We start from the raw sequence: 12,439 nt of genomic DNA, 5'->3' as shown, positions 1-12,439 counted from the left end.
CTCAGCGGGTCTCCAGAGCCCAGAGCTCTGCCCTTCACTCCCACCTCACTCTGTTTTCTGGTTACTGTACTCTTTTATTTTCTCAACTAGAGGCCCAGTGCATGATTGAATCATGCACGTGTAGGGTCCCCTACATGCTTTTGCTTTTGATCACTGGGAGCTGGGTGCCTGTCTGCTGGTGCACCAGAGCAAATTGAGGTGCAGACCAGGGGGGCTGTGAGGTTTGCAGAGCTAGTAAATGGTAAGCGTCAGAAAGACCCATCATTCAAAACATGCTTTGGATGCTCTCAGCCCCTCAATCTTTGGGAAAGACAACCTTTCAAACGCAGGGACCCTCTCTCTACACCCTGAAGACCAAGAGCAGTGACTACAGACAGATCCAAGAGACACATTTTAGCTGTAAAATGCCTCTAAATGTGCTCCAGTTAATCCCACTCCATTTCCAGGAGCAATTCTCTCTCAAGCGGCACCTCATTGAAAGCAGGGTTCCTACCGGGAGGAAGAGTCTCTGGGCAGCGCAGGGTTTGAACAGCTTCCTCCACTCCTGGGGGTTTCCCGCGGAAAATGTGATGGGGTAGATTCTGTGCACAAACTTCTCCGTATACGAGTCAGGCCACTGCTGTAACTGAAAAACATGGAAGTCAAGGGGAGGGTGATCAGACCCCCAGAAATATGAAAACACCTGAAGCTTCTGAATGCTCAAATGGAATGTATTCCAGCAACTTACATAAAAAGCCTAGCTATGTCGCCACTTTTGATGCTCGCCGAGGAAAGACCATTGCTATGAATAAAAAGTAATTTCCAGAGGTTGCAAGGGTGACGAGAAACACGTAAACACAGTGAAGACAGTACAAATCGAGCAAATTTTCAAGAGGGAAATTGGGAAAGTGGTAAGGACAAATCCTCAAAGGCAAAAATACAGAACTTTTATCAAAACCTATTTTGATAGAAAAGAGAAACCACACACACACTTAGGAACAAACAAAATGCTCCTAATTCATTATTATAGAAATATGCAATGGACTACTGTACAGTTAGAATAAAGTAGATCTATATGTGCTGACATGAAAATAATGGCTGATATTTAGTTAGGTTTTAGGAAAAGCGAGAAAGCAAGACATTGAAAACCTATTTGAAGAAATAAAGACAGAAAACTTCCCCTACCTGGTGAAAGAAATAGACTTACAAGTCCAGAAAGCACAGAGAATCCCAAACAAGAGGAACCCAGAGAGGCCCACACCAAGACACATCATAATTAAAATGCCAAAGGTTAAAGACAAAGAGAATCTTAAAAGCAGCAAGAGAAAAGCAGTCAATTACCTACAAGGGAGTGGCCATACATTTTAATAGTTGAAAAAATAAAAACAAGAGTAAGATTTTATGATGTGAAAAACCACATGAAATTTGAATTCCAGTGTTTGTAAATAAAGGTTTTATTGGCGCTCAGCCACACCCATTTGTTTACAAGTTTCTACGGCCGCTTCCACAGTAAAAGCAGAGACAAGTGACCGTGATGTGCAGTCTGCAGAGCCTGAAACAGCTGCCAGCTGGTCTCTCCCAGGAAAAGCTGACCAGGCCGTTACAGAAGTAACTCAGTCATCAAAGTATCAGTCAGACAAGAGAGAATATAGGATGTGATCCCATTTCTGATGTTAACATGAAAAAAGAAAAATAACTAAATACACCAGAACTGTTGTCCCTGAGCATTAGTATGATGGTTAAAGTTTTTTCACTTATGATTTTATGACTTTTTTTCAATGTATGTATACTGCTTATATAATCATATAAAAGTTTTAAAAAAAAACACATAACATTGGGAACACTTTAAATTTGCAATTTTGCAACTTTAAGATGGATATTTGGGCTCTGGACAGGTAGCTCAGTTGGTTAGAGCATTGTCCCAATGAGCCAAAGTTGGTTTTGATCCCGGGTTGGGACACATACAAGAAGCAACCAATGAATGTATAAATAAGTGAACAAATTGATGTTTCCCTCCATCTCCCCCCCTTTCTCTCTCTAAAAATCAATCAATAATTTTTTCAAAGGATGGATATTCAGGAGAGAAATCTCAGAATGAGAAAGAGTAGGAGTGATAGTCAAAGTACTTGACAAATGACTTATGTCAAGGGCCTGACCAATCAGAGCCACAGCAGGACAGATATTCAATACAACTGCAGAGACAGCCAGGACTGAGACCAGGTTAGCCATCCAGGGCAAGAGGACCCAGCAGCCAGCATACACACTGGCAGACCCCAGAGCAGTGGTGTCTGTACAGCCCATCAGTCCTGGAGGGGCACAGGAGGTCCCGGCTCAACTGGTTTCCTTAACAACTTGACCCTTACCAGCCTGTCTTCTAGAAGGTTATCCACCTTTGTCAATCTATGTCTTTTAACTGAAATATTCAGGCCATTCACAGTTTCACTATGCACACATAGGAATAGTTGCTGATTGCAAACACTGGACGCTCCTATTGACACTTCCTCCATGGCAATCACACACACACACACATACATGGGCTGTTGCTGCCCCACTGTCCCTGCCAGAACGGATTGGTGGCCATGTCTCTTTCTGTGTCCCATTATTTTCTAACTAGGGGCCAAGTGCACGAAATTCGTGCACTGGGGGTCCAGGGTCCCTCAGCCCAACATGCCCCCTCTCATATTGGGAGCCCTCAGGGGATGTCCTACTGACGGCTTAGGCCCGCGCCCCACGGGGAGCGGGCCTAAGCTGCAGTCTGGCCTCCCTTTGTGGGAGGCAACTGGGCTGATCAGGGGAAGGCACCAGCCCCATCACCCCGCTGCTGCAGCCACTGCCAGTCACCACAGCCACCAAGGTGTTTTCATCAACACCGACTCCAGACCCTTCACCAAGAAAAAATGACAACTTTCTTTAGGCATTTGCAAGATGTGTCTTTCATAGGATATGCATTTCTTTATTTATTTTTTATCCTCACCTGAGGATATGTTTCCATTGACTTTTAGAGAATGTGGAAGAGAAAGGGAAAGACAGAGAGAAACATCAAAGTGAGAGGAACACTTTGATTGGTTGCCTCCTGCATGAGCCCTGATCTGGGCCCTGGCCAGGGAGGAGCCTGCAACCTAGGTACATGTCCTTGATCAGAATCGAACCCAGACCCTGCTGTCTGCAGGCCGAGGCATTATCCACTGAGTCAAACTGGCTAGGGAAGGGTATGACATTTCTTAGCCCTCCAGCAGCAGACCTTTGTTTTTTTCTCCAGAAGTGTGGTGAAAAAAACCTAGATCACCTTTTTGGATTCTTATTACCCAAGTTACTAAGAATATTACCAGTGGCATACAGGAAGCTTAGCCAATGTGCAGTCAGAAAAGGTGCTTCCTCTATAGTTCACACCAATGGAGGGCTGGGCCCTGCCCAGGCCTAAAGCCTGTGGCCGAAGCTTTAGGCCTGGGCAGGTCCCTCCAGCTCCCTCTGATCACCGGCTCAGCTCCTGCCCAGGCCTGCCCAGACCGAAAGCCTCTTGGGCAGGAGCAGACCCCCAGCTCCCTACAATCAATCGCAGGGGGTCCGCTCCTGCCCAGGCCGAAGCAACCCCCAGCTCCCTGCGATCAATTACAGGGGGTCCGCTCAGGGCACCTATGTATGCAAATTAACCACCATCTTGGTTGGGTTAATTTGCATATTGGCCCTGATTGGCTGGTGGGAGTGGCTTGGGCGTAGCAAAGGTGCGGTCAATTTGCATATTACTCTTTTATTAGGTAGGATACTGAGTCTAGGGCAGGAGCATAGGAGAGCCAAATCTAAATCACATGTCTGACCCCAACCTTCCTGGAGAGTCCAGGAAGTCAATCATCTGTCATATTCAGCTTCTATTTCGGGAGATGACAAAGATAAATAAAACTTTAAAATATTAAAGATCTACGATGTAGAAGGTAAGTATCACCATATTTAAGCAGATTTAAAATCAATTCTACTTAAATAAAGCTCACTCACAATGCAACTTCCAAAGGAATAATGATGGCGAGTAGCTTTTTTTTTTACCCTGAGGTATGTGACTTTGCACCTCCCAGGAAGTTACTACAAGAAACTTTGGATATTCCCACAATGCTGCTGTGCTGGCACTTAGAGCTCTGAGCAGTGGCATAACCTGCCCTCCACCTTCCCTGTGGCTGAGGAGAAACCGCTGCTAACCCTTGGCTAACACACTGCCCCATGTCTAGGAGATGTTCCCAGAACCTTTGTGGAATGAGAGAATATATAGATGATCGGACCCACCTCACAGTTATACCCTGCAATAAAAAGAGCAAACATCATGTGTCCCCTTTGTGTATCCATCTACCATGGGTTTGGTTAACTCTTTGCTACAAAGACATTGGAACTGGGAACTCAGTGACTTGTGTAAGAGCCAAGATTTTAAATCAAAACTGGCACCACAGTCCGAGTATGAAAAAAACGAGATGACTCCATTGGTTCTGCCCAACTTTTAACATCCAAGTATAATTTCCTTCATTAGTTGGGCATCACTGACCTAACAAAGACCTGAAGAAATGAACCATCAAATGGGTAAAGGCATCAGGAAATTCAAAATGTGGCACAGCTTCACATGTGTCTGCAATGGTTTCATGTAATTTGATCCTGATTATCCCAAAACTTAGTAATTTTGTATTTATTATGCTCATGGGTCCCATGGTCCAGGAGTGTGGACAAGGCCCAGAAGGGACAGCTTGACCCTGCTCCACAATATCTGGGCCTCAACTGGAAGCCTGGAAGGGGGAGCTGGAATCACCCGGAGGCTCATTTGCCCACACATCTGGTGGGAGAGGGGAGTTATTGGCTGGGACGCAGTCCCTCTCTGCATGGACCTCTGTGTGTCGTCTCTCCGTGCAGTGCGGTGGCCAGGCTCCAGGGCAGACATCCTGAGAAGCAAGCAGAAACCATCTCCTTTCTATGACCAAGACTCAGATGTCACATAGCATTACATGTCTCATACCCCTAACCACTCTGCTGCCAGCCTGTTTGCCCCCAACTTCCCTCCTCTGCCGGCCTGGTCACCCCTAACTGCCCTCTCCTGCAGGGCTGATCACCTCCAACTGCCCTCCCTTGCAGGCCTGGTCCCTCTCAACTGCCCTACCTTGCAAGCCAGGTGCTTCCCAACTGCCCTCTCCTGCTGGCCATCTTGTGGTGGCCATCTTGTGTCCACATGGGGGCAGGATCTTTGACCACATGGGGGCAGCTATATTGTGTGTTGCAGTGATGATCAATCTGCATATTACTCTTTTATTAGATAGGATAGAGGCCTGGTACAGGGGTGGGGGCCAGCTGGTTTTCCCTGAAGGGCGTCCCGGATCAGGTGGGGGTTCCCTTGGGGTGTAGGACGGCCTGAGTGAGGGGCCTGTGGTGGTTTGCAGGCTGGCCACGCCCCCTGGCAATGCAAGTGGAGGCCCTGGTATCTGGAATTTATTTTCCTTCTACAATTGAAACTTTGTAGCCTGGAGCAGAGCCAAGCCTGGGGCTCCCTCCGAGGCTGGCAGCCATTTGTGTTGGGGTTATAATTGAAACTTTGTTGCCTTAAGCGGGTGGGCCCGGCCAGGGTGTGCGGAAAGCTTTGCTTCCCCTGTTGCCGGCGGCAACCCTGGCCTGCTCTCTCAAGCTCCATTCTGCTGCCATTTGTTTGAATTTGTTTACCTTCTGTAATTGAAACTTTGTAGCTTGAATGGAGGCTTAGGCCTGGCAAGGGCAGGTGGAAACCTTGGCTTCCCCTGTTACCTAGGAAACCTTGCTCTCTGTGGCTGTAGCCATCTTGGTTTGGGTTAATTTGCATACTCACTCTGATTGGATGGTGGGTTGGCTTATGGGTGTGTCGGAGGTATGGTCAATTTGCATATTTGTCTATTATTAGATAGGATACATATTACGTATGTAGATGTGTATGTATTTATTTTTTTATTTTTTTTATTTTTCAATGAATCTTTATTGTTCAGATTATTACAATTGTTCCTCCTTTCCCCCCCATATCTCCCCACCACCCAGTTCCCACCTCCCCTCTCCCTTTACCTCCCCCCGACTGTCCTTATCCATAGGTGTATGATTTTTGTCCAGTCTCTTCCCATACTCTCCACACAGACACCCCTTTCCCCCTGAGAATTATCAATCCACTCCCATTCTATGCCTCTGATTCTATTAAGTTCACCAGTTTATTCTGTTCCTCAGATTTTTAATTCACTTGACTTTTAGATTCACTTGTTGATAGATATGCATTTGTTGTTCATAATTTTTTATCTTTCTTCTTTTTCCTCTTTTTAAAGAATACCTTTCAGCATTTCATATAATACTGGTTTGGTGGTGATGAACTCCTTTAGCTTTTTCTTATCTGTGAAGCTCTTTATCTGACCTTCAATTCTGAATGATAGCTTTGTTGGGTAGAGTAGTCTTGGTTGTAGGTTCCTGCTATTCATCACTTTGAATATTTCTTGCCACTCCCGTCTGGCCTGCATGGTTTCTGTTGAGAAATTAGCTGATAATCGTATGGGAGCTCCCTTGTAGGTAACTAACTGTTTTTCTCTTGCTGCTTGTAAGATTCTCTCTTTGTCTTTTGCCCTTGGCATTTTAATTATGATGTGTCTTGGTGTGGTCCTCTTTGGATTCCTTTTGTTTGGGGTTCTGTGTGCTTCCTGGACTTGAAAGTCTATTTCTTTCATCAGGTGGGGGAAGTTTTCTGTCATTATTTCTTCAAATAGGTTTTCAGCATCTTGCTCTCCCTCTTCTTCTGGTACCCCCATAATTCTGATGTTGGTACGCTTGAAGTTGTCCCAGAGGCTTCTTACACTATCTTCAACTTTCTGAATTCTCTTCTCTTCATGCTTCTCTGGAGGAGTGTCCTTGGCCTCTTTGTTTTCCAAATCTTTGAGTTGTTGCTTGCAATCCTCTAGTCTGCTGTTGGGTCTCTGTATAATATTTTTTATCTCAGTCAGTGTATGTTTAATTTCTAGTTGGTCCTTTTTCATATCCTCGAGGGTCTCATTGAATTTATCGGCCTTTTCCATGAAATTCTTGAAAAACCTTATAACCGTGGTTTTGAACTCTATGTCCAGTCGCTTGTTCTCCTCCATTTCTTTGGTTTGTGATCTGTTTCCTTGCTTCCTCATTTTCGCTGCTTCCCTGAATTGGTAGGGTAGCTTTGTGTACTAGATGTTCTATTGGTTCAACGGGTCAGCCTCCCAGTTACCTGAGGTGGACACTCTTGGTTTACCCTTGTGTATTGTGTGTCCCCCAGCAGGAGCTACAGCAAGAACTAGTTTTCTCCTCCTTTGCTTGGGCGGTTTTGGAGCAGTCTGACTGGAGCTGCAGTTAATTTGGTTGAGCTGCTACAGAACAGGCCATTTATATGCAAAAGCTGATGTGTGGAGCCTGGGCGGGTTTGTAGAATGTGCGGGGCGGGGTCTCAGGGCTGGGCGGGGTCTCAGGGCCTCACTAGGCTAGGGCGTGGCCAATGGCGATGGCTGCCGTCAGCCGTCTCTGCCTTTCCACGTTTCCAAGTCCCTGCGGCCCCGTGTTCCAGCGCAGTAAAACAATGATTGCTAGGCACACCTCTGCAAAAAAGTCACTCACTTTCCGACCCAATGGCTGAGAGTCCCGCTTCTCCCCGTAGGTGTCTGGGTCCCCCGAGTGTCCCCAGAAACTGGATTTCAGAGTGATCGGGAGCTTGTATCCCTGTGGGTTGAAGAAAAACCGCGCACCCAGTCGCCCACCGCCAGCCCGATTCGCACGCCTCCGTACCTCAGCTTTTCAGCCTTTGTGCTCCTTTCTCCCCTTAGTTGTAAATCTACCACTCAGCCAGCTTTCCCGTGGTTCTGGGTGGTAGACATTTTGTCTTTTAGTCGTATTTTTGAAATTGTTGTGCGAGGCAGCAGATTAGTTGTTTAACCATGCCGCCATCTTGATTCCCTCAGATGTGTATGTATTAGCTATTGCCTTATAATAACCTCATAGCTCAACACCAAAAGCCCTGATCACAGATGGTTCCTTAGGGCAGGAACCTGTGAGCTGCGTTGTTCTGGCTCAAGGCTTCTTGTGAGGCGCAGCCCAGCGGCTGAGCTGCAGTCATCCTGACCCGCGTAGTCAGCTGGTTGTTAACAACAGGAAGGAGCAGAGAGAAGGCAATACCACAGCATGTCACTTGGAGCTTCACTGGGAAGCTGCAGTTTCACTCTCCCCGGCGGCCAACAAAGGGGAGGCGGATGCATGCCCAGTGAAGTTGGGGGACTAGGGAAGGTGCTCACAGCAGCTGGCTCCCCCAGAGAAAGGGATCAGGAGGGAAAGAGAATGCGAACAAGTTGGAAGGGGTCATACCTTTTCAACCTAGTTCTGCAGTGGAAGAGCACCGCTTCTTCCCTATGCCACTGGTCACACAGACCAAGCTGGCTTGGTGCAGGAGGGAAACACATAGGGAGGGAGGAACAGAAGGTGGGACACGGGGGCCTCTGAGAAATACAACCTGCCTACATCCGTGGTCACACAGCCACACCTTCCTCCTCCTGACCTTGTGTGAAGTGGAAGCTTATATTTTGTTTGGCTCCGTCCTCTCGCCCCAGCTTCCTGCATGAGGAGGGATCAGTAAGCACTGGTCCAGCAGGTGCTGTACAAGGCGTGGCTAATGTCTGCTCATGGCCCGCGTGCTCCTTTCCTGCACAGGGAGTACTTCTCAGCCCCCTCGAAACACTTCTGGACAAATGAATGGGCGCAGAGAAGACGTGCTGCTGTCAAGCAGAGGGACTAAAAGGCAGTCGTGATGCGCTGTTCTCTTCTCCGAGAGGGAGACCCAGGGCTTGGAGGCCGCAGGCTCCGCAGGTGCACCAGAGCACAGCTGGTCTGCTCGAGAGACAGCAGCCACGGGATTCTCCGGAGCGGCCACCGCAGCCTGGCCTGGCTGGTTCCATCGCACATCTGTCATCTCAGCCATCAGTCCCGCTGGCCCCAAGTTGCAGATGAGAAAACTGAAGCTCAGAAAGGCCACGAGATTTTGTCACTCAGTTTGTAAAATAGGAACATGATTGTTACCTTTACAAAGCATCATTATGAGGATTAAGTAATAGTCAACCATAAACCCTTGACAAATGCTTATTATGACTTCCATCATTTCCAGACCACAGCTTCAGACCAGCTACGTATGTTTCCATGATTCTTCTTCCCCCTTACCCTGACTCAGTTTTCAAAGCATTTTGCAAACATATTCAAAATCCCCAAGAATATCTGTTCCCCTGGCTTCTCTTGGAGAAGATGTCACAGGTTTTTTCTTCAGGAAACATTTTCCAGCTTCCTGTTGCTGCTAGCCTTCCTCTGCCCCAGCTGCTGCCTGGGCATCTCACCTCCTGGCAGGCGGCAGCACTGCTGGCTCAGGAAGCGGGTCCGGAGCAGAGCGAGTGAGCGAGCGAGTGAGCGAGAGTGGCATCCGGAACTCACAGACTTTCAGAGAAAACAAAGCTCGCTCTGCAGGAACACGCAGGCGGGACTGCGGAGGGGCGTTCCCCACGCGCTCTCGTGTGCTGGCTAAAGAACCACTATTCGTTCCTCAGCACAGAAACAGTCAAATAAATGATGGCTCAGCCACATAGTTAACTACCAGGCAGTCACTGAAAAGGATGATGCAGAAATGTAGGGATCCTGACCCGGAGAGGAAAAGCAAGTTCCAGGAGAACTCTGAGAGATAATCCTGATTTTGTAAAGTAAATATATGTTAAGTTAGGTACATAACTGTGCATGCATTATTATGTGCCTATATACTAGTACAGTGGTCAGCAAACTCATTAGTCAACAAAGCCAAATATCAACAGTACAACAATTGAAATTTCTGTTGAGAGCCAAATTTTCTTTTACAGCCAAAGTGTTTTATTAAGCTATTATATGTGTACATATCTTACCATTGCCCCCCACACCCCACTCCCATACATGCCCTCACTCCCCCAGCATTTTGCGTCCATTGGTTATGAGAGCCAAATTTTTTAAACTTAAACTTCTTCTAACGCCACTTCTTCAAAATAGACTCGCCCAGGCCGCGGTATTTTGTGGAAGAGCTACACTCAAGGGGCCAAAGAGCCACATGTGGCTCGCGAGCCACAGTTTGCTGACCACGGTACTAGTACATGTATGTATACAGTATACACATATACACACCCACACAGATAAACACACATACACACACCTGTATATGGAAAAACACATATAGAAGAATCACTCTAAATTGCTAATTCTGATACTTTCTTGGATAGGACTGAAAGGTAGCAAAGATGCACATTTAGTTTATAACCCCTATATTGTTTGAATTTGCTTTAATTAGCATATATTACTTATTTATAACATACACTACAGAGTACATCAATGAACATAAACTATCCGTCTCCCAAGTGAGAACAATGTTCATAATTCCAAGAGGGATCAAGCTATGGGGCAAATGCTTTAAGTGCATCATTTCAATTAATCCTCACAATGCTTCTATCTACAGGTGTAATTACCCCGTGTGGGAACCACGCCGATGAGAGCACAGAGGCCTTGTTATTCGTATACCAGGATGTTCAAAGCTGTTCTGGGATAAGTCTAATCGGGGTGCCCAAGGCCAAGATACCACGAGCGGGTGCAAGGACACACGGTGCACTGTGCCTCTGTAACCCAGATGATTGATGTCACTGTTGGCATCCAGCCTGCTTTGTCTCTGGGTTAATATACAGGCTACTGACGAGCTAGTCTGCAAAAGAGCAGCTGGGCAGACAGAGGCAAGAGCTCAGAGAAGGAGAGGCGGTAGCACAGAGAATGTACTAGTAGCTCCTATGTGTGCAGGAGACAGGAGAGCTCAGACGGAGCTGAGAGCTGGTGCTGCTATGATAGAAGGCTAGGAGCTCACAGAAAGCTCAGATACAGCTGCCATGTTACCCCGCCAGTGTGCTGGGCAGGGAGACAGGAGGAGCTGCTGAGCCAGAGAGGTCATGAGGCTGCAGCTCGAAGGGAGAGTGCTATTGCTGTGTAAAGCTTTAGGTTTAGAGGCAGCGTGCAGCTGCTCAAATAACATCTGTGGGTACAGAGACTAATACTGCTTTATGGGAAAGACGTGTATTTACGAGGTGGTGTGCGCTGCCTGCCTGTATGGGCTTTGCTGTGAAGAACTGTCTTGTCTGATAGTTATGTGGCCACTGGCACCTGCAATAAAGACTCATCCTTATACACCCACAACCTCTCATGGCTCCTCCGTCTGCACCGCCGCCAAGAAAGAACTGACCTGCTGTCTAGTGAGCAGAGGATAAGGGGGACTTGGCTAAGTTCCCAACAGTGAGTGTAGTGGGCAGGGTTCGAGAAGGAACCAGCCTGGCATAGTCGGAGGAGTAGAGAAGAATACACTCGGAGCAGCAGTGCTGAGCAGAGCCCCCACTGGCTGACACCCTGTGTTGCAGATAATGACAGTGAGGCTCAGAATCAAGGGTGCAGAGTCACAGAGTTGAATGTGCAGCAAAATACATCTGTGAACAAGATATGCTTTTCCCAAAATGCAGCCCAGCTGACTCGGCACGTGTTATGCTGCGCTTTCTGCAAATTCACCTGCTTATCAAACTCGGGCTTCAGAGATTCTTCTGTGAAAATGTGGAAGTGCATCTTCCTGTGGCTGAAGAGCACGGCTGACTTCAGCATGACCAGCGTTTCCTCCAGCCGGTTGCCGCAGGCCACCACAGCCAGGTGCATCCAGAGCCTCGGGGGCAGCACAGCATGGAAGCTCCTGGGTTCTCCGGGTCTCCTGGAAAGAACACAAGTTAAAGCTATTCCTCAACTTATAAAAACAGCCAGGAAATGGTTGGAACATTTCAAAACATGAGCAGGCACACTATGCTATATTTTATAAAGTGATAAGCAGACAACTCTTCTTGTTCAGAGAACAATAGCATGTATCCAGCATTGACTCTGGCAGTGGCAGGATGTCACAGTTAGGGCTGCGGGAGGGGTCTGGGACTTCCATGCCAACACACAGCTATCTGGTGCCTGCCGGCTGCCACTGGCCCGCTGGGAAACAGCATCGTAACCTTGACAGCTGTGACAGGGGCTGGGAAGCTCTCCTCACAGGGGCCATGGAAATTAGATTTGAATGCAACTTGAGTAAGAGGGTGGGACATGGCTTTTCTCGTGTGAAATGAGCAACTGGCTAGTCTCATCATCGGGGTGGTGTTAGGTGGTGGGGGTGCATGACCACGGAACCAAGGGAAAAGCACTGAGCCGGGAGGGGAGCACAGGAACCCACACAGGGCCTCTGTCACCTGCTGGGAGAGTCATGAAGAAACAGCGTTAATCTAACCATCTCACTCACGATGGCAGAGGGGGATGTGTGAAATTCAGCTTTCAGTATGAAACTGATATTAGTGAGAAACAGGCAGGAGAGGGGGCAAGTTAAGCTGAAAATTACCAAGAAATCAAATACCCAGTTAACAGC

General features: G+C 47.5%; 1 protein-coding gene across 1 annotated transcript in view; it reads right to left on the bottom strand.

Annotated features, from left to right (window-relative positions):
• GXYLT2 (glucoside xylosyltransferase 2) overlaps positions 1 to 12,439 on the bottom strand; it is a 182,964-nt gene that overhangs the window by 122,895 nt on the left and 47,630 nt on the right. Inside the window, exons 2-3 of the mRNA XM_054708169.1 lie at positions 11,560 to 11,752; positions 494 to 625 (exon numbers count right to left, since the gene is read on the bottom strand). Coding sequence (XP_054564144.1) covers positions 494 to 625; positions 11,560 to 11,752 — 325 coding nt within the window. The remainder of the gene's footprint in view (positions 1 to 493; positions 626 to 11,559; positions 11,753 to 12,439) is intronic.

The sequence above is a fragment of the Eptesicus fuscus genome, chromosome 18, assembly GCF_027574615.1.
Source record: "Eptesicus fuscus isolate TK198812 chromosome 18, DD_ASM_mEF_20220401, whole genome shotgun sequence".
Taxonomy (NCBI): Eukaryota; Metazoa; Chordata; class Mammalia; order Chiroptera; family Vespertilionidae; genus Eptesicus; species Eptesicus fuscus.
The sequence above is the reverse complement of the archived record's forward strand: the minus strand, read 5'-3'. Positions and strand labels throughout refer to the sequence as shown.